Consider the following 23,276-nt stretch of genomic DNA (forward strand, 5'->3'; position numbering starts at 1 on the left):
TTGGCATGAATTCAATAAATAGGTGATTTAGACAACTCGGTCCTAATCCTCTTACATTCCTAGCAATGAAACATTCGGGTTCAAAGCTTCAACATGAATGCTTCCAACATGAAACAAAGTCTAAGTATATGTCAACATGACTATACAAATAAACGAACAGTTTCACAGTATATTCGTTCAATCATACATTCCAACACATTCATACATAAGCCAACTGTGCTTTGAAAAGGTTCAACATTCTTTGTGTCATTCGACACTTGCTACAATGTGCCTAGACACCTTACCCTTATTCTCACAAACCAGGTGATGAAATGTGAAGAAGGAACTCATCTTCATGCCACCAACCAGGTGATGAAATGTACAACCCATACTCTCATTCATGCCACCAACCAGGTGATGAAATGTACAACTCGTACTCTAATATCATTTGGCAACTTGCCACTCATACGACCAACTAGGTGAAGAATGAACTCATCTTCATGCCACCAACCAGGTGATGAAATGTACAACCCGTACTCTCATTCATGCCACCAACCAGGTGATGAAATGTACAACCCGTACTCTAATATCATTTGGCAACTTGCCACTCATGCTACCAACCAGGTGAAGAAGGAACTCATCTTCATGCCACCAACCAGGTGATGAAATGTACAACCCGTACTCTCCTTCATGCCGCCAACCAGGTGATGAAATGTACAACATATACTCTAATATCATTTGGTAACTTGCCATTCATGCCACCAACCAGGTGATGAAATGTACAACTCGTACTCTAATATTATTTAGCAACTTGCCACTCATGCCACCAACCAGGTGAATAAGGAACTCATCTTCATGCCATCAACCAGGTGATGAAATGTACAACCCGTACTCTCCTTCATGCCACCAACCAGGTGATGAAATGTACAACTCGTACTCTAATATCATTTGGCAAATTGCCATTCATGCCATCAACCAGGGGAAGAAGGAGGATTGTTTGCTCAAAAATCGAAGAGGCACCACTCTCCGAATCTCGAGAGCCAGACTCCCTACAGGATTACGTGCTCAAAAATCGAAGAGGCACCGCCCTCCGAATCTCAAGAGTCAGACTCTCAACAGGATTACTTTCTCAAAAATCGAAGAGACACTGCTCTTCAAATCTCGAGAGTCAGATTCCCAACAAGATTGCTTTCTCAAAAATCGAAGAGGCACCGCTCTTCGAATCTCGAGAGCCAGACTCCCAACAGGATTACGTGTTCAAAAATCGAAGAGGCGCCGCCCTCTAAATCTGGAGAGCCAGACTCCCAACAGGATTACTTTCTAAAAAATCGAAGAGACACTGCTTTTCGAATCTCAAGAGTCAGACTCCCAACATGATTGCTTTCTAAAAAATCGAAGAGGCACCGCTCTCTGAATCTCGAGAGCCAGATCCCTGACAAGATTGCTTGTTCAAAAACCGAAGAGGCACTGCTTTCCTTGGATAAAGCTTGTCTGTAATCTTCACATGCAACATCAGTTTTCCAGATACCACAGACCACTTTTTCAAAGTGTTCTGACAAAGTTAAAACACGTGAAGCTTGTAGCTCCCACTACATTGCTATGACCAAGAAGGGTAAATGAATAGTACTACTACTTATTGTTAGAGAGACTCCTATATATGTCGACCTCTATCCTCCACAGCCAGGTAGACTTGAAAATAAAAAAAATGCTCAACTTTTCTTCATATCCGATAGGACACTCTCAGCAGAGTCTTTCGAAATACTCAGCTTATTTTCCTCCTAATAATACCTCTGCAAATAAGCCACACCAGAGCAAGAGTATCTCATATCATCAGGGTTAAAAGCAAGAGTATCCCATATCATGTTTTTTCCCTATCATTTCCTTTGGCCTTGTTCTTACTTGTAAGACAAGGAGAAAGAGAGCAATTGGTCAGCATTTGGAATCAAGCTTCTAGTCAGGAACTGACTGCCTGGAACCCCTTACCTGATTACTTACCTGACATTGCTCTCGAGTACTCATCTTCAACATCTTATGCTTCCAAAGAAGAAACCACATCTGCTCGAGGAACATATAGGGCAAGTGAGAAGGACACAAGGAAGCATGTGGAAACAAGCATAACAGAACACGTGCCGATACATCCACTACTTTGTCAACAGCAAAAGTATCCTATATTATCAGGACCGAACATACTCTAGATTTGATGGACTTGTTTTGACCTTCAAATTCTTAAGTCGGCCTTATACTCTTGAGGAAACCAGAAAACATTCCAGCCTAGTTCAAGAATAAGCCTGTGGAAAGTTACTTCTTCAAAAGCAAAAATATCTCATATCATCTCTTCTACATTTGCTTCTCCTTATCCTTGTTACTGTTTATGACCCAAGGAGAAGAAGAACAATCAACCGAAAGCCGAAGTCGAACCTCCGATCCAAGTTGCTTGCTTGGAAGTCTGATTGCTTACCTTGTCTGTTACCTCATTCGGCAAATCTCCTAGTTCGGCGACTTGGGGGACTCCTACTATAGGGTTTATATCGCACTTGACCAAGCCTGAAACTACAAGTAAGCTTCAAGTGAAATTGATACATTACCTTGTGCATCTTCATCGGTTAAAGATACCACCCCTGGAGGAAAAGTACTTCCAGAGAAGATACCACATTTACATATGAGACAGATAAGGCAAGTGAAAATGATACCACACTTCGGTACTTAGAAGTTTTGTGATTACTCAATGGCTTGGATCTTGCAAGTCCCCAACCGAGGAGCTTCATTCATTCGGGAACTTAGGGGAGCACTGTTTGTACCATACTTGACCAATCCCGAAACTACTGAGCACCGGTCAACGTTATACCGTTAAGGACCCAGAAGAGTTTCCCTCCAACCAGGAGGCCAATCATAGCGTGACATGTGTCGACATCAGAAGCCAATCATAGCGCGACACGTGTCAACATCAGAAGCCAATCATAACATGACACGTGTCAATGTCAGAATGAAACTAGAAACTCTCTTCTATAAATAGAGATCATTCCCTCACAATATTTCCTAATGTCATTTGTACTAAATCATTCACTAGTACTCACAAAAGAAGAGCTTGAATCTATGTACTTGTGTAAACCTTTCACAATTAATGAGAACTCCTCTACTCCGTGGATGTAGCCAATCTGGGTAAACCACGTATATCTTGTGTTTGCTTTCCTGTCCCTATCCATTTACATATTTATCCACACTAGTAACCGGAGCAATCTAGCGAAGGTCACAAACTTAACACTTTCTGTTGTACCAAAGTCCTCACTGATTTTGTGCATCAACAAAGTTCTCAAGTATCTAAATATGTAAGGACATGCCCGATACCTCAAAGAAATTATCAAATGTGATGATTGTATATAGAGACTCAAAGAGTGGGTCATTATTGATTTTGAGTGGGAAACAACCCCACCCGAGTGGGGATGCCTTCTCTTTTTAGGAATGATGCACATCAGCTTCTCTTTGGTTTTTCCCTTCCAACCGTTGAGATAGCTTTTCGGTTTTTATCAATGATCGCAATACTCCATTTCGGGAATGCACTATAAGAACCTTCCATTGCAGACAATATTCATTCAGGACCCAAATATTCCCTTAAAGTCCTTAAGACCATCTCTAACCCATGGGATAAAGCTTAAAATATAAGCGTTAAACCCCACCCCCCCCCCCCCCCGATGCGCCCTGAAACCATCTCCAACCATTGGGCTAAAATAAGTCTCGGGGAGAAAATATATCTTTGGGCTAGATTCCCCTCAGGATCTAAACCTGTATTAATTTATTATGGACCCACCAAACTGTCATATTTCAATTTTTGTTTTGTTTTTTTACTTATAATCTAACAGCTATGATCGAATGAGATTAAATCTAATGGTAAAAAAAAGAAAAAAAATTGACGGCCCAAAATTAAATCTAACGTCTAAAATTATTTAAATCAAATTTAACTTAAAACTTTATAAATACCTATGTATTTGTATGAATTTTAATTACTTATCAAAATTTAAATATTTTTAGATTAAAATGTTCATAAAAATAAATTAGAATAATCTACATAAATTTTAATTTCAAAAAATTTATCAAAAAAAATAAGGCTAAAATTATTATTTAATAATCTCGGGCTAAAATTTTAAGTCATAAAGAAAAAAAGTTTTTAAGTTATGGCTTAAAATTTTCTCGCTTAAATTTTTAAATTTTATCCCAAGGGTTGGAGGGTCTAAATGAGTCTTAAAACTCGCTGGTGCCGGAAACTGGGCAGACCTGTAATCGCCCTTTTCTTGCTCGATTCTCAACCATTTTCCATGAAATTTTCACCAAAACTTCACAAATTACGAGAGGAAGAAGGCTATACCTTTAAAAACTTCCAAATCCTTCGAAATCACGTTGAGAAATTTCACCCAAAACCGGCCACCTTTGAACCTTGGGATCCCGACGTCCAAAACCTTCAAACAAACGTCCCCGAGCTTCGTGAGAACCTCCTAAAGCTCACTGTGAGCTTGGATTGTCCTAAAAACCAACCATTACAAAGTTCATGAATAGTACCCAAATCGGACCTCGAGTTTTCAACGTGAAATCGAAAGATTTCTTACTTAAAATGGGTATGGATGAGTTCGTAGGGTCCTCACGAGTACAATGGTGCTCTTGGCACCTTCAATCCGTGCTTGGATGATCGTGGGTGAATGTGTCCGTACGATTTTGAGAGGAAGAGAGAGAGAAACTGAGAGTGAGAGAGGGTACGGGATAGTGAGACACAGGAGAGAAGAGAGTGATTGTTTTGTGTGTGGGTGGTCCACCTAAGTCCCTAACCACACAAAATACAATCAAATTTTTAATCCAACTCAATTGCTTCCAAAAATTTAGGAATGTATGCAATATTCAAATTAATATGTCACACATACCTTAGCAACAGTTAAGGGCAATTTCATCTTTTCACGTCAACGATAATGTAATTCCGGGACGGGTTATGACATGGAGGGTCTAAATGAGTCTTCAAAGTTAGTAGTGAGAGTCCATTGAATGGTAGAGTTGCCATTGTTATCATTTTAACTAGCAAACTTAGTTTGACTTTTCAACTACTACCTAAACACTAAAGTTATTTGGTTACTAAACTAAAAACTCCAAACAACCCTTCCACCCACCCCTAAATTTCTTTTTTTTTTTTTGGTAATCTTTATTAAAAGCAGGGATTACCTTGGTGGTTAGAAACTTTTCTTCAATCTATTTACATTCATCCTCTTCTTAATGTAATATAGTGTAAGAATATTGCTTATAATAAAAATATGATTAGTTTGACAAAAATGGAACCAAAACACCTTTTTTGAGACATGAAAAAAAAAAAATCCTAACACATTGCTAGTCGGACCATGTTTTTGGTCACGAATGTTCCATATCGATTAAGTGATTAACGTATTTAGACCGTACAATAGCTTTTAGTTGAACAATCTCCACATTTGCGGCTGCCTTTGGATTATAATTTTTTTGTTAACGGCTGCGATTGTATAACAAGACGTTGAGATAAAAATTAAACATAAATTAAAAAATTAAAAAATAAGTCGGTTTTCCGTTTCCTTCAAAGGAGAGATGAAAAAAAAAACCAAATAACCAGCCTGTAATTATAAAAATAATAAATTTGTTAAAGCCCAATTTCCAATTTCGTAGGGGATATTTGGGCTATACTGGTTTTGTTTAGTCAGAGCCCAATAAGAACTCAGATTAGAACATTCTAGAATTAAAAAAAAATGCAGATTGGCTTTTAGGTATAAAGCCAAAATTATTAGTTAATTTTTTTAGAGTCATCAAATGAAGAGAATAACGAGAATTTCTCTCCATATTCTCTTTATTCATTTATCTCTTTGTGGATGATTCATTTTATATGGACAAATAAGTAGACATGGAACAAATTAAGAACCCTTCATAATATATTTAGATCAATTATAGCCAGATTATCGACCCTGAATCATATTCAGATCATCAAATTTAACTTGTATATCCATATTTGATAAACATCGAACGCGAATCAAATCAGATTGCTTTTAGATCTAATTTTTCACACAAAAAATAAAATAAAATATCATTAGTAATTTTATTCTATGATTATATCTATCTATTTTAATTTTATAAAGGCTTTTTTAGCTAAAATGATTTCTGAGATTTGCATAACTTCTCACTTTGATCCTTAAAATTTGAAACCAATATAAGTAGTCTCTAAGTTTGTCCACAATCAATCATTTTGGTCATTCCGTGAAAAATCTCCATAAAATAAGGGTAAAATGACACACCCCGACCTGGAAAGGTCGAAGCATGCTGGCCGTCACCGTGAGGTGACGTAACCATAAGGGTAAGTGATGCAAAAAGTGAATAAAATTAAAACTAATTAGGACTAAACAGTGAAAGAGTGCGCAATTCGTGGGTTGAACCCACTGCAATTATTCAGAGCGTAATAGACAATGAGACTACGAAAGAGTAGTCAAGGCAACCAAAGTACACTTATTATATAGTAGTGATAAGTTCATACGTCTAAACAGAAGGAAATGTTAGAACTGCCGTGATTCCTCGAGTGCCACAGAGAGTACAGCTATCTAGGTCCTAGAGGGGCGAAAAACAAAGTTGAGTGGGTCAGTAAAACAATGCTTATAAGAAAACCTTTATCTTTGAATAAACTAACCCCTCGCCGTAAAACAAGTATAGTTTCCTCAAAACATACTACGTAAGTATGAAAATCCAATATATCAGCCATATAACCAGAAATATGCCAAGTAAATGATGTATCATATGCCGCAATAATAATCATGTGATAATCAATATAACTAAGTGCTCATCCATCTAAGCTGACACACAAGTTCGAACAGATGGTTTCTGACATGAACAAGACTGGGTGTAATCAATATGCTCTAGTATTACGATCACGTGAAACTGGTGCAAAAGCACATCACATACAAGTCGGATCGCCTAATGCAATATACTCGACAAGACTGGCACCTAAACTTGGATCCAAGGTGAGCGAACGGTGCGGATGTGAACATACACGTGAAGGACTGGCCCTGGCCCTGGGGCGAGTACTAACACCTGGTGCAGCAAGATGAGCATGTACACAAGCACGTATGCATGCCATGACAGTAATATCACAACCATATAGCAACATTTATCACAATTTATATCACAATAATGATACTAGGCAATGTAGGCGTAAAAGTGACATAATATGCATTTATGGAAACTATAAATATATATATAGGTATAAAGCAACTGCCCACTCACAAGTACGTCGCTGGGTCGTAGCCCCCGAGCCTAGCTTGGCCTCGAAAATCCTCGGAATAAGTTTCCCCTATATGTGAAATAACTAAATAACATTAATTAAAGCACATAACGGAAACCCAAATAAAACACCCATAGTTTGCTCAAACCTAGGGTAAAAATATATGAAATCGATCTACTCGACGACACGAACGCGTACGTACCAACCACGCGCCGCCCAAAGTGGCGGTCCACGCGCGCCCACGCACCCCCGCAAGTACACTATACTCGCCTTCCTCGCGAAAATCTGCAGTTTTGCAGATTTTGGGGTCAACTTCCAGAGCCCATAACGAGCTTGATTCTCAACTAAATTCACTTCTACAAAAGCCAAATTAAAGCTAGGAATGTGATCTATCGATCCCAATTTACAGAAAGTTCGAATATAGTCCGTGTTGTTCAGAAATTTGGTCTGAAAGTGGCCAAACGACCACGGCTGAAATTTTCCAGAAAACTAAAATTTTCTTCCTAACTTCCAGAGTTGATTTCTAACTCATTACTTAACCAAACTCAGTGATTCAAAAGCCATTTTAAAGTTAGGAATGTAGAGAAAAAGTTTGTACCTAGAAGAAGTCCATTTGTGGTCGAGGTTGACCAGAAAAATGGTTTGAAAATGACTAAATGGCCACGGTTCTTGTACGAAAAACTTCGTGTTCTCCTTCTTCTCGAGTTTCTGGGTAAAACCACATGTTCAAAACACAAACAAATGATCAATAACAACCCATAGAAGTGAAATGAAGGTTCTAAGGGTTTCTTAAGGCTTACCTTAGCCATGCATGGCTTGAAAACCGTAGTATCGAACTTGCCGAGTCGGACCTTCCGAGTTGGACGTTCTAAACTCGGTCAACACGCGAACCAGGGGTATGGTCGTGGTCGTGGGACTGAGATGAGCATGATGATGTAGTTTGTTTGTTCGATCTACAAGCTTTGGAGCTTGCTCATGGAGTTGCAGAGGAAGAAGAAGAAGAATGTGGCGTGGGAGAGGGAGAAGAGAGAGAGAGTGAGGTTTTTGAAATTTGCTTTGTTTTTTTTTTCTGATAGAGGGGGACAGAATATAAGGAAACGATAGGATAGGATGGCTGAAAGTGGAGTGATGCAGAGAGTGCACGGGATGAGTTTAAAAGGAATTCAAGGGATAGATTTCTATATTTCCTACAGTAAAAGGAAATTGAAATCTATCTGAAGTAGATATTTTTACACTTTAAAATCTACGTCTACTCGTACTAGCGTGTACAATTTAAATGCGATAGCGAGAAATAAAATGGAAAGCGATAAGAATAAGTCCACGTCACTTGCCAGTAAGGCATAGTCGTCAAAACACATACTTTGGGAGAAATTACATAGGAAAATTAGGGATGAGTCGTCACATAAAATGACATCCTCAATTTTTGTCAAATCATTTTGGCCTATGTTTATTAAATTAAGGGCAATTTTGTATTTTGATCCTAGTTTAACATAATTTTTCACCTAAGGAAAAAAATGATTGATGATGGATAATCTCAAAGACCACTTATATTGATTTCAAATTTCAGAAATCATAATGAAGTATTATACAAATCTTATGGACCATTTTGGCTTAGAAAGCCTTTTATAAAATTCAAGTTGTATAATAAGAAAATATTGTGTGGATTGTGGAAGTGTATTTTTAGTACATAAAAAAGCCTAAGTTATCGTTATACACAACACAAATACCGTATTTATAAAATAATATAAAAACTTAAACAATATGTTATATGAAGTCGAATCAGATTATAACCCTATCATACCAACTTTATTCCATTTTTTAATCCATTTATTATTGGTATCGAATTGTGTTTAGATCGTCGTATTGAAAGTCTCAACACATATCCCATTAATTACCGGTCTAAAAATAAGTAATTCTATTAAAATAAAAAATAAAAAATAAAAAGCAAAAATATTAGATGTACAACAAAAGCTCTATAAATACCAATTTTCACGTTGACTTAGATGAGTGTAATATGGGTGTAATGTGTATGTATAAGAATCGGACATCGTAAATAAAGATAAGTTTTACACATTAAATTTGGGAGTCGTATACTTGTTATTTATTTTATTTTATGAACAGTTATCTTTGTAGACTACGGAACTTTACTTTTTACATTATTAAAATCACACTCAATTTTTTCGATCCGCTTCAGAAACAAAGAGAGAAAAAAAAGAATAAGAGTCAAGTTTATATTCGAGAGCCAAAAAATAAGTAAACCAAAACATTTCTTTCCTAACAAGAAAAGGAGTTAACCTCCCATATAAATATCCAACCCCCAACTCCACAACCCACCAAATTGCTTTCAGCTACTCTTCTGTTCTCTCTTCCAAATCTTGCATCGACTAAACAAACTCTCTCTCCCTTCGTCGTCCCTTGGTCTCTGCTCCGCCTTCCACCATGACGGATAAGGCTGAATCTTCAGACTCGTAAGTCCCCAGATCCCTCTCTAATCCAACTGGGTTCTACTCGATTTCGATCCATTTCAATTGTTTTTGCGTTTTTTGTTTTTGGATATTTCTGGGTTTTGATGCGATTGTGGTTTTTTGTTGTTATTTTGCAGTAAGGGAACGAAGAGGGACTTCAGTACTGCGATCCTCGAGCGCAAGAAGGCTGCGAATCGGCTTGTTGTCGACGATGCTATCAATGACGACAACTCCGTCGTCGCGCTCCACCCCGATACGATGGAGAAGCTCCAGCTCTTTCGTGGCGACACCATCTTGATCAAGGTTTGATTTTTCAGATCATGTTCTATGATTTCTATGTTCCTTATGTATGCGAAAGCAAACTTTTGGATGGAATTTTACTTGCAAGGGCTTTCTAGTTAGGGTTAATGGAAATTTACGATTTAGGTAGTGATTAAAGGCTGTATTTAATCTGGGTTGATGGGTTTTTCTCTATTTTATTTTGGATCTGAGAACTGGGTTGTGTTCTGCTGTCTGAAGTTTTGGGGTATTTTTTTTTATCAATTTGCCGGGTTTTGATGGTTACGCCTCTACTTTTTCACCGATTACAACTCGAGGTATCTATGGAAAAATATCCAAATCAATATTGTTTAATGTTTTTTCCCCTACTTATACCCCTATTAGAATTAGCTTTTGAGGATTTAATACGTATGATATTCGCTCGAATTGAAACTATGCATGCGATGTTGTGGTTTGGTTGGCTTTTATTGTCATTGGCTGTTTGCGTACTGCGCTTTGGTATTAGCAGCGTGAATGCTCTCCGTTCTGCCTAAGCTTCGGTTTGTAAAGAATCGCAACTAATGGTTCGTTTATTTTGTTTGGTCCTTAGGGAAAGAAAAGGAAGGATACCATCTGCATTGCTCTTGCTGATGATACATGTGAAGAACCTAAGATCAGGATGAACAAGGTTGTGAGGAGCAACCTAAGGGTTAGGCTTGGGGATGTTGTTTCTGTTCACCAATGTGCTGATGTCAAGTATGGAAAGCGTGTCCACATTCTGCCTGTGGATGATACTATTGAAGGAGTCACTGGAAATCTGTTTGATGCGTACTTGAAACGTAAGTTTCTGTATTAACCCTTTTTATTCTCAGCTGCAACTGGAGGCTAACATGTGAATATTTCGTATATAGTCATCATATTTTTAAAAAGTTTGCTTTTGTTTGGTTACAGTTAGTGGAACTGTTTATCAATCTTGCATAGCTACATGCTATTGCACAAATTGAGAAATAACTGAATCATATTTTTACCTCATTGATACATGGATGCTTAGAAATATGATGTTTCACTTTTATGTATTTGAATCAATAGACAGTGTCGATGTTAATGAGAATCTTATGACTCATAATTTATCTTACTATGTTTAGATTTAATGACTATATGCTTAGGGGAGAGTGTTTGGGTTATATCATGTTTATAAGTTTCGATTAAAATATACCGTAGCTAGTACTGATAGTTGTTAGAACTAACTGATTTTATCAGTAACTGCTCGTTTAATTCTTTGTACCATTCATTTTTACCTGTTTTCTGGTCTGTTTTTTCAGCTTATTTTCTGGAGGCCTACCGTCCTGTGAGAAAGGGTGATCTCTTCCTTGTGAGAGGAGGAATGAGGAGTGTGGAGTTTAAGGTCATTGAAACTGACCCTCCTGAGTACTGTGTGGTCGCTCCCGACACTGAAATTTTCTGTGAGGGGGAGCCTGTGAAAAGGGAGGATGAGGAGAGATTAAATGAGGTTGGCTATGATGATGTTGGTGGAGTTAGGAAACAGATGGCTCAGATTCGTGAATTAGTGGAGCTGCCACTGAGGCATCCTCAGCTATTTAAATCAATTGGTGTGAAGCCACCAAAGGGTATTCTGCTGTATGGACCTCCTGGATCGGGTAAAACTCTAATTGCCCGAGCCGTGGCTAATGAAACTGGGGCATTCTTTTTCTGCATCAATGGACCAGAAATCATGTCAAAATTGGCTGGAGAGAGTGAAAGCAACCTCAGGAAAGCTTTTGAGGAGGCAGAGAAGAATGCACCATCAATCATCTTCATTGATGAGATTGATTCAATTGCTCCCAAGAGAGAGAAGACGCATGGAGAAGTTGAGAGGAGGATTGTTTCCCAGCTCTTGACACTCATGGATGGGCTTAAATCTCGTGCCCACGTGATTGTTATGGGGGCTACAAATCGTCCGAACAGTATTGATCCAGCTCTCAGAAGGTTTGGAAGATTTGATAGGGAAATAGATATTGGTGTGCCAGATGAAATTGGGCGTCTTGAGGTTGTCCGTATTCATACAAAGAACATGAAGCTTGCTGAAGATGTAATGTCAAATATAATTATTTTCTGTTTTTGACATTATTTTTATTTCAAGTTCGTATCCTTTTCTTCCCTCTTTCAAAACATGGTCACCAATGCTTTTGACTTTTCTTGTACAGGTTGATTTGGAGAAGATAGCTAAGGATACACATGGTTATGTTGGTGCCGATCTAGCTGCTTTGTGTACTGAGGCTGCCCTTCAGTGCATCAGAGAGAAGATGGATGTAATTGACTTGGAAGATGAGGAAATAGATGCTGAGATACTCAATTCAATGGCAGTTACAAATGAGCACTTCAAGACTGCCCTTGGCACAAGCAACCCATCTGCTCTTCGTGAAACAGTAAGTATTTAGCACTTTGCTTCAAGTGACAGAGGTTTTTTTATTAGACACCTTATGCATTGAATGGAACCCACAATTTCATGGTTTATCTTGTCCAGGTTGTTGAAGTGCCCAATGTTAGTTGGGAAGATATTGGTGGTCTTGAGAATGTTAAGCGTGAACTTCAAGAGGTAATTGAGTTTACTACATTGGATTGTTCATTCAAGTTTACTCCATTTATCTCATTTGGCTCTGTTACTTACAGTATCTATCCTTGTATTATTTTGTATTGCAGACTGTTCAGTATCCTGTTGAGCATCCTGAGAAGTTTGAGAAATTTGGAATGTCACCTTCCAAGGGAGTTCTTTTCTATGGCCCTCCTGGATGTGGTAAAACTCTTCTCGCCAAAGCTATTGCCAATGAGTGTCAAGCAAACTTCATCAGTGTCAAGGGACCTGAATTGCTTACCATGTGGTTTGGAGAGAGTGAGGCCAATGTGAGGGAAATTTTTGACAAGGCCCGCGGATCTGCTCCATGTGTCCTGTTCTTTGATGAACTTGATTCCATTGCTACTCAGGTTTGAGCCTTTCTTTATATAAAATCACTGCTTATTTGTTATTGACACTGGCTTCTATTTGCAAATTGAATTTAACATGTGTAGTTTGAAAAAGGGAAAAAATATTTGCTCTGTAATATGACTAAGTAGGAGACTCCAAATTCTGTTGCCGAAACTTGAATTATTACTTGCGTTTCATAGGTTATCTGTTGTTAACAGGAGAAAACTTAGCATTATGTGAAAGTGAAAGAAACTTGAATTTTTAATGCTCAGAAACTTTTGACAAACACGGCAGAGAACTCTTGATAAAAGAACGTTTGCAGTATTTTCCTTTGGTTCATCGTTGATGTGTTGATCTATTTATATGCTTATTGCTTCCATTCCATCTTGCAGAGAGGTAGTAGCGTAGGTGATGCTGGGGGTGCTGCTGATAGGGTTTTGAACCAACTCCTCACAGAAATGGATGGAATGACTGCAAAGAAAACTGTTTTCATTATAGGTGCCACCAACAGACCTGATATCATAGACCCTGCACTTTTGCGTCCAGGCCGCCTGGATCAGTTGATTTACATTCCTCTCCCCGATGAGGAGTCCCGTTTTCAAATATTCAAGTCTTGCTTGAGGAAGTCTCCAGTTTCCAAAGATGTGGACATCATAGCCCTTGCTAAGTACACCCAAGGATTTAGTGGTGCTGATATAACAGAAATATGCCAGCGTGCTTGCAAATATGCCATTAGAGAGAATATTGAGAAGGTATGATATTGCACTGCTCATACTTGCTGAACTTTTTAGTCCCTGGGAGAAATGGATTTTATTTATTTATTTTTCTGAGTTCATTTCTGAATAACCGTTATATTAATCTTGCAGGATATTGAGAAGGAGAGGAGGAGAAACGAGAATCCTGAGGCAATGGAGGAGGATGTTGAGGATGAAATTGCAGAGATCAAGGCTGCTCATTTTGAGGAGTCGATGAAGTATGCTCGCAGGAGTGTTAGCGATGCTGATATCCGCAAATACCAAGCATTTGCGCAGACATTGCAGCAGTCGAGAGGGTTTGGAACAGAGTTCAGGTTTGCAGACAATCCTACTGGCACAACTGCTGCATCCGACCCTTTTGCAACTGCTGCTGCTGGCGCAGATGAAGATGACCTTTACAGTTAGGATGGTTTTCGTTAAGCAGCGTCTTTTTCGTGCTTGAATTTTAACTGTTGCATTTTGTATTTTCCGTTGATGTGGTAGAATCGTTGAAGTGTCCATTTAATCGTTGTTGTAACCAAAGAAGCCTTGGGGTTTCCGACCATTGGCACCCCCTGGATAATACGAAGTTAAAAACAGTGTTGATTATTTTATAAGATTAATGGACAACTTAAAAGATCATCATGTTTTGTTTCAGATTGTAAGATGCTAGTTTTGTTTTTGGCCATATGTTTTCATATGCAGGTCAGCTCTGTGTGGTGGTTGTCAAGGAGATGTCTCGGTGTATATAGACTCGAATGAATAGACTATGTGCTAGCTGTTCAAACTAATTTTACGCAGGGCCTTGTTGCATCGATCAGTTCGGACGGGCATGGTGCACGAAGCCTTCAGAGAAAACGTTCCCGTATCCAAATCAATTTGTTGTGGTATCATCCCTTGTGGAATCTCGAATTGTAGGAACCGAGTTAATTCATTGAAAGAGGCTGAGTCAACCATGATTAACACTGTACAGTGGTGGTATCACCCCCTGTGGAATATCGAATTGTAGGTACGGAGCTTCTTTTCCTGTACACTTGTACAATGATTTTTCGTAAACTTTAGCTGTTTTTTTTCTCGAGAACTATTATTGACACTCTAAGGAAGTCATTCATCTCTAGTGGAACAAAAAAATTGGAATGAGCTAACCTTGCTATTTTGATATGTAGGATTAGTTGTAGTTTCAATTGTTATTTCATAGGGAAGAAGAAAATAGAGACTGATATGAAACCTTATCTCGAGGACAGAGACGTGGTGTTAATTTTTAAATCTCCAATTACTTTATGATCTTTCCTTTTCTTTAAGGATTTTTATCACAAATGGTCCATGAGATTGATCAAACTCATCATTTTGGTCCCTCACTTTCAAAATTAATTAAAGTCTTTCTTGACATTCACTACCGCACATCAATTGGGTCATTCAGTTAAGATTCTGTCAATTATTCTGTTAGTTTGTATGTGGGACCCACAAATCCATTGAAATGGTGACATGTGGATTACACAAAATAAGAGTTTTTATCGCAAATAGTCCCTTACATTGATCCAACTTCTTATTTTGGTCCCCGAGTTAAAAAATCGATAAATTTAGTCTTTGACTTTCAATACTGCACGTCAATTTAATAATTCCGTTAAAGTTTCGTCAATATTTTTTGTCTCATTAGCCACTCATATGGCGCCACATGGATTAACTACAAGAATTTTTTTTTAAAGATTTAAAACTAAATGTAAAATAAGAAACTAAAAACCAAAACTAAAAGAAAAAAAAGTCATCGTTGTCTTCATCAAGGTACGCTAAAAAAGGAAAGGAAGGCACCATGACACCACTAAAGTACTTGCCTTCCTGAACTCACTCCTTATTCTCTCTAGTTGGTTATAATCCAATCAAATTTGAATTGAACTTGGATTCGATTTTATTGAATTAGATTGAGTTTTTTTCCAATTGGGTGGGATGCGAGAAAAATGTCAACACGAAATATTCGTATGTTGGTTTGCTCTTAAAAAAAAAAAGGTTTCATATAGTTAATCCACGTGGAGCCATATGATTGGATTAGTGGGACCACATCAACACCCAAACGAAAAATATTGATGAAATTTTAACGGAATGACTAAATTGATGTGAGGTAGTGAAAGTCAGGGACCTAATTTATTAATTTTTGAAACTCAGGGACCAAAATGAGAAGTTGGATCAATGTCGGGGACTATTTGCGATAAAAATCCTTATTTTGTGTAATCCATGTGTCACAATTTCATTGGATTTGTGGGTCTCACATACAAACTAACCGAATAGTTGACAAAATCTTAACGGAATGACCAAATTGATGTGAGGTAGTGAATGTCAGGGACGACATTGATTGATTTTGAAGGTGAGGAACCAAAATGATGAGTTTGATCAGTCTTAGAAACCATTTGTGATAAAAAAAAAACCCTTTCTTTAATTTGCTTGGCAACACGTTAAGTACTGGTACAAATAGAAAAGTTATGATTCTCTTTTTTTACTATAAGATGACACAATTGCAACTAGAGATAAAGTTATGATTCACTCGTTGTTGGAGATGTTACTAGCATCTGATAATATTTTAAATTACTTAATCTTACAATGCATTGCGTAACATTTAGATAACAAGGTAATATTATCAAATAAATACAAATAACACACAAATAAAATATACTAGTAAATGAGACTATGATATGCATGGATATTGATAACTTTATAGGTCCAACATGGTTCACCACTAATTTCACCGATATTATCTTAACTTAACCGCCTATTCATAGGTGTTGGTTTTATAGCCAAATGCCTCGGTGATATTAGGAGTGGAAACTCCCATTTATTAACTGTATATTATTTTATATCACTAGTAGGAAAAATAGTTTGCGCGACAAACAATATTTCGTCGCACAAGAGGTACTTGCGCGATGGAAAAACAGTGTCATCATGCAAAAAAGACAGGAAAGGAAAAAAAAAAATATTGTGCGACGAAAATCTTTGTCGTGCAAGAATACTTCGCGCGACGAACAATAGTTGTTGTCGCGAAAAGTCATCAAGAAAACGCGGAGTAATTTTGTTTGGCGCGAAAACCTTGTGCGACGAAAAGGGGACCTTTGCGCAACAAGGTTTCGTCATGCAAGTTGCTGTCAGTTTTAACTGCAGGTGAATCAGAGGAATCAATACTGCATTTATTACAAATGTTTGCGTGACAAAGCCTTATTCGCGCAAAGACCCTACCTTTCTGTAAATATGCGCTTCTTTTGTCCTTATTATTCACAATTCTGTTCGTGCTGGGATGGAGGATAAAAACAAGGATAAGAGCGTGCCTGCCGCCGACCCGAATGATTTGAGGCAACATTTTGAGTTCAGGCATACAATTGTCGTAGCCATGTAGAATAATTGTCCTACTGTTAAGTGGCGTTCTTGGAAATATGTGCCCAAGAATGCGAAGAAGGCGGTGATTGATGAATGATTAGTAAGTATAATGTTGATGGATCAATAATTAATTTTGTGAAATTTTTTGTTTTATGTTGGAATTAATTATTTGCATATATGTGTAACAGTGTAAGTATACTCTTGATGATGATATGAACGGAGAGTTGATGAAGTTGATGGAGGATGCGTTGGAGGGAGGTTACATTCGGTGGCGTTATGAAGTCGAGTGGAATGGAGGACAATATTGAAATTGAAGGTTTTTTTTTTTTATAAGTTATGTATTTGGACTTAATTAGGCATTAATTCCTGTTTGCTTTTTAAAATAAATGAATGGATTAAGGTATTAATTATTTTTGGAATAAATATTTAAGGTATTAATTATTTTTAGATTAAATATTTAAGGTAGTAATTATTTTTAGAATAAATATTTAACTGAATATTTGTTTGTAATTATAAAGTCTACGTAAACATAGATATCTATGTTTACGTAAACTTTATAATTACAATCATTATGTTTGTCGCTACATATATTGCGCGACGCTATTTTCGTTGAGCAAGACAACTTTGTGCGACGAACAACAACTATCGTCGCAGAAAGTACGGTCATATTACGTTCAAAAGTTCCCATTTATTGCGCATTTATGACGCGTTTTGCGCGACGAACATAGGTATTTGCGCGACAAATGGCTTAGTCGCGCAAAGGGATCCCAGTGCTATATAAATACAGTTTCAAAACCCTGGTTTTAAAAAAAAATTTGTTTCAAAAGAATGGCCGATTCTGGAGAAGGTTCTGGCAAAAAGAAACTTGTAGTAGGATCAGAGAGGTATCGACGGAAGCAAGTGTCGTACTTTGAAGACAAAAGTATGGCTGATGCGTACATTGAATTTAGGTATGACATTGGGAGTTTGTTACAGAGGGAATATTCTGCCGAGTTTGAGTCTTGGAAAAATGTCTTTGAGGAGTTAAAGAAGTCCATACTGGGGAATTTATCGGTATATTTGTAGTAAATAATGAATAATTATTTTTGTTAAAACATAATATTTTTTAAATTACTAATTTATTGTTATTGGCATTAATGTAGGTTCATTGGAATGCTGATGAAACCGATAAGAAGCAGCGGAAGTATGTAGGTTCATCGAGATGTTTGATGTGTTGCAGGCGGAGGAGGATTGAAGTTGAATTGTAATTTTTTTTTGTTTGAAATAAGATTTTGTGAACTTTATATTTATTTTAATTAATAAATTTATGTTATGTGGATGAGTATTAATATTTACATTAATTATAATTTGTATTTGGGATAATAAATTAGTTTTGTTAATTAATTTAATGTTTAATTAGGTTTGAGTTTTTATTTATATTAAAATAAAATTTTACATTACATAAAAATAAAATGGAAAAACATTAAAAAAAAATATGCATTTTGCACGAAGAATTTCGTTGTGCAATTTGTTTAAAATAATAAATTAGAAAGTAAATGAAAAAAATTGTAACCTTGCACGACGATACATTGCTTGTCGCTCAAAGGGTGTTTGCAAGATGAATATGTTTTTAGTCGCGCAAAGGGTATTTGCGTGACGAGAACGGTGTTCGTCACGCAAAATCATTCATCCAAAAGATAACTTTATAATCTGGATTAGCAATGCAGAGGCAAACTGCAGTAAAACTGTAGATTTAGCCTCTGCACTTATCCCCTTCGTTTTTCTTCAATCTGACATCCGTCATTTTCATGTTCTCTCAATTTTATCATCTAATACTCCTCTATCTTCTTCTCTAGGTTGATTGAGCAGTCTTGATGTGTCTGGTAAGTGTTTTTTTTTGTTAGGGTAAAAGTATTAATGTAAATTCAAACTAACGCCATGAATTTCATTATTTATAGGGATATTGTGTGTGATTAGCGATTGGTGGAGAACGATTGAGAATGTATTTTCTTCGTTGTATTTAAAATAAAAATAAAATTAATTAAATTATGTTGAACTTATGTTGTTATGTTTATATTGTGTTGTGATCTGCAGGGTTAATTGTAATTAACTTTGTACTTGTTTTTTTCTTTTTTTAGTAAAACTTAGTTTCCCGTTCAAGGATTAGTTGGATTTCGCGCATGGATGCGAAAGCATGACTGCGGTCCGATTGATTCTTCAATTGTCCCATTATTTGGAAAGTTTGGGAATGCACAATTATGGCGCGTAGTTTATGGTTGAAGGATTAGGCTTCGGTTGTGGAGATTTTGGTGTCATCTTTGTACGTTCTTCGGGTGGCTCATAGGTATTTCATATCTACGTCGTCCATCTAAAGAACTGTACCGAGACACTGTCGAAATTCATCCATGTCGAAATCTAATATGATGTAGCCGTAAATTACGTGACATAACTATGCATTCCTGAATGGGATATGGCCCTTCTCGGAGGCATAAGGTGACACTATCATTTGTATGAAGTTGTTGTGATTGTTGTACTGTTATTGTGGTTGCAGTAATTATGAACAGGACGTGGATACAGAACCCGAATAGATGCGCGAACGAATACTTGGATGGAATCGATGATTTTATTGACTTTGCATGTACACACAACCCGGGTGCAACTAGAATCCGGTGTCCTTGTAGGAGGTGTAACAACACGTTAAGGGAGACTTTTGAAAATGTTTAATTTCATTTAGTAAGGAATGGAAGAGACTTATAATACTTGGAACCATCATGGTGAACAATTAGACAATGCTTTGTCTTCGAACACCACAAGTGTGGACAATGTTCAACCTATTGTGGATCCTAATGAACAAGTCATGGATACTATAAATGATGCTTTTCCATTTGCATCGACAAACACCAATCAGGAAGGGAAAGATGACATGCCTACACCAATGGACAGTGCAACATTCGAACAATATGAAAAACAATTAAAAAATACCAACCAAGAGTTATACCCGGGGTACGAGAGCTTTTCGGGGTATGAAAAAATTCACGCTTGCAAAAAAATTTGTATTTTATTCTACAAAGAGAATAAAGCATTGGATAAATGCCCTGTATGCAATGAGTCGAGGTTCAAAATGACATCTCATGATAGAACGACTAAGATCCCACAAAAAGTCATGCGTTATCTGCCTTTGAAACCTAGGTTGTAGAGTATATGTCAACGCATACTACCACCGACATGAGATGGCATAAGGAAAAATGGATAAACGACGATGTGATGAGGCATGGAAAGAGTTCGATTGAACATTCCTCAAGTTTGTTGTTGATCCCTGGAATGTTAGATTGAGACTTGCCACTGACGGATTCAATCCGTTCGGGGTTCTAAACCAACACCACAGCACTTGGCCGATTTTAGTATTCCCATATAATTTTTCGCCTTGGGAATGCATGAAAAAAGAATACATGATGATGACTCTTTTGATAACTAAGGAACCTGGTAGGTCAATCAATGTTTACTTAAGGTCATTAGTTGATAAGCTAAATGATTTATGGACAAACGGTGCGCACACGTACGATAAGTGCAAAGGGAAGATGTTCACTTTGCAGGCATCAGTTATGTGGAATGTGAATGATTTTCCCGCATATGCAATGATTTTTGGATGGAGCACTAAGGGTTATATGGCATGCCCTGTATGTAAGGATAATGTAACATCTAGTTGGCACACCGAAAAAGTTTGTTACCTTGGTCATCGGAGATGGTTGCCATGGGACCATGAGTGGCGAGAAAAGGATAAAGAGTTCGACGGGAAAAAAAAGCATTGCCTTAGACCTAAAGAATGGTCTGGTGATCAGATTTTGGAACAGCTTAACTGTTTGGATTTTGCTCTGTTCGAGAAAACAGCGAGTAGGACCAGACCTTCTATACATATGAATTGGATGCACAAGCCTATGTTTTTTGAGTTCTTGTATTGGTCAAAACTAAATCGAGACATAACCTCGACGTTATGCATGTTGAGAAAAATGTATTTGACACATTGGTGGGCACCATTTTTTATATCGAGGGCAAGACAAAGGACACAATCAAAGCTCGTCATGATTTGGAAAGAATGGGCATACAGAGGGGTTTATGGATGAATAGGGATAATGATAAAGGAAAAAGGGATCTTACATTTTTTTCCATGAAACCAAATGAAAAAACAGAGTTTTTAAAGTTTGTATCGTTTGTAATGTTTCCCGATGGGTATGCTTCTAATATCGTGCGTTGTGTGAATGTTGACAGGGGTAAATTTGTTGGACTAAGGATCCATGACTGCCATGTGTTTATGCAACGCCTACTTTCTGTGGGTATTTGACACCTATTGCCGGAAGATGTTGTGAAGCCAATCATGTTGTAGATTTTTTTCCCAACTGACGGCAAGAACGTTGCGAAAGACGGACATTAATTAGTTGCGCCATGACATTGTCCAAGTCTTATGCAAGTTTGAGATAATATTCCCTCCAACTTTCTTCATAAGTATGATGCACATGATGGTTCACTTGCTCGAAGAGGCATAGCTTGCTTGTCCCATCAACTATCGCTGAATGTATCCAATAGAAAGGTATATAATCTTCATCATTTGTTTATGCATCATTAACCCACACTTACTAATTTGTATTCTATCATTTTATTTTGGCAAGCTTCTCGGGGAGCTGAAAAAAGACGTATGCAGCAGGGCGAAGCCCGAAGGATCAATTATAGAGGCTTGTGTTCAATATGAGTCGCTTACTTTTTGTGGAATGTATTTAAAAGATGTGGAGACAACTTTCAATCGTCCTAAGAGGAATAATGACGAGTGTGAGAAAGGAGAAACTTTCTATTTTTGCCCAATGCGCACGACCTTTTGGAGATCCAGTACGAGGCGATTCGTTTTCCAAAAATGGCGTGGAGGTAGCGTATTGGTTCGTATTGAACAATTGATGAGATAATGGCATACCTAGATGAGCATGAAGAAATGATGAAGTGAGAACATCCATCACATTTCTATGCCACGAAATAGTGAGAATTGTTTCCACAGTGATTTCTCGAATATGTAAGTTATAAGTGTTTTGTATTTGTGATATATATTGGAGTATTTAATTTTCTCAAACTAACAGGTGTATGTTTTTGTATAATATTAGGTGAATAAATTAAAAGCATCGAATTTCCCAACTTACAGTGAAGAGTTATATAACTCTACGTTCGGCCTGATTCAAGTTGAATTGTTCTTTGGTTGCCATGTTAAAGGCATCAAGTTTTTGGGGACTGCACGAGATGACAAGTTGTGTATCCAAAACAGCGGTTCCCATGTCCTAGGTGGACGCGAAAGTACGACCATTGATTTCTATGGCAAACTAACACATGTCGTGCAATTGCTTCACAAAGACCAATACCAAGTGATAATGTTTAATGTCGATGGTTTGATACAAACCCAAATAGGCAAGGAATTGCTAAAATTGACGATGGCTTAATATCTATGAACATTAACAGAACTTGGTACGATGATGACCCTTACATTTTGGCAAACATGGCAAAACAGATTGTGTATCTAGATGACCCTAATGCTGGGAGAGGTTGGAAAGTTTTTCAGAAAATGGATTAGAGGAACGCGTATGCTATACCAAAAAAAGACCCTACTAATGATGACGTTGACAACGTCGTTGACCAATGTTTAGAATCTTCAATGGAAAAATGATGTGGAAACACTTTGAGATACAAATCTTATCTAAGAACCATTTCAGATACACGGAGTGGCTTTCATCTAAATATCGATTCAGTCAATTACAATTGACCTTGGTAATATTCCACGACACGATTGTGCAGTGGGCCAAAATGACTACGGTGACGTACCTATCGAGGAAGAGGATTGGGAGACCGAAAGTGATGATAGTGACGATAGCGAAAGTTATTATAGTTCAGATGATGAATAATGCAATTTATTTGTGACTCGCTTTGTAAAACATATTAAATGATTTTTTTTTGTAATTTAATTATCTTATGTTATAAATAAATTATTTTTATTTGAATAAATATAATTTAAAAAAAAAATTCCGAGGTAAATTAAATTTTCAGCTCATTGCGCTACGATTAATTTCCCTTTCGTCGCACAAGGAGCTGAAAACTTTGCCTTTCTGGTGGGCACGAAAATAATTTTGTGAAAATTTGAATTTTTTGCGCGACTAATATCTTATGTTCGTCGCGCAAGAACCTCAAGATTAAATTGAAATTGCAAACACTTTCCCCTTACCTCTTCCTCTCTGTAAACTCTTTCC

General features: G+C 37.3%; 1 protein-coding gene and 1 long non-coding RNA gene across 2 annotated transcripts; one reads left to right on the plus strand and one right to left on the minus strand.

Annotated features, from left to right (window-relative positions):
* Positions 1-6,380: 6,380 nt before the first annotated feature.
* On the minus strand, positions 6,381-8,278 carry LOC139189766 (uncharacterized). The gene is made up of 4 exons (XR_011573646.1): positions 8,044-8,278; positions 7,842-7,951; positions 7,246-7,312; positions 6,381-6,573 (listed from the first exon to the last, which is right to left on the minus strand). It is a non-coding gene; the product is annotated as an uncharacterized lncRNA (long non-coding RNA).
* A 1,157-nt stretch (positions 8,279-9,435) lies between these two features.
* On the plus strand, positions 9,436-14,304 carry LOC103423351 (cell division control protein 48 homolog D). The gene is made up of 9 exons (XM_008361421.4): positions 9,436-9,711; positions 9,846-10,011; positions 10,577-10,805; positions 11,289-12,055; positions 12,171-12,392; positions 12,491-12,562; positions 12,667-12,948; positions 13,321-13,680; positions 13,795-14,304. Exons 1-9 carry the CDS (start codon positions 9,683-9,685, stop codon positions 14,086-14,088), a joined length of 2,421 nt encoding a protein of 806 aa, XP_008359643.1. The 5' UTR covers positions 9,436-9,682; the 3' UTR covers positions 14,089-14,304.
* The last annotated feature ends 8,972 nt before the right edge of the window (positions 14,305-23,276 follow it).

Source organism: Malus domestica, chromosome 12 (assembly GCF_042453785.1).
Source record: "Malus domestica chromosome 12, GDT2T_hap1".
NCBI classification, from domain to species: domain Eukaryota; kingdom Viridiplantae; phylum Streptophyta; class Magnoliopsida; order Rosales; family Rosaceae; genus Malus; species Malus domestica.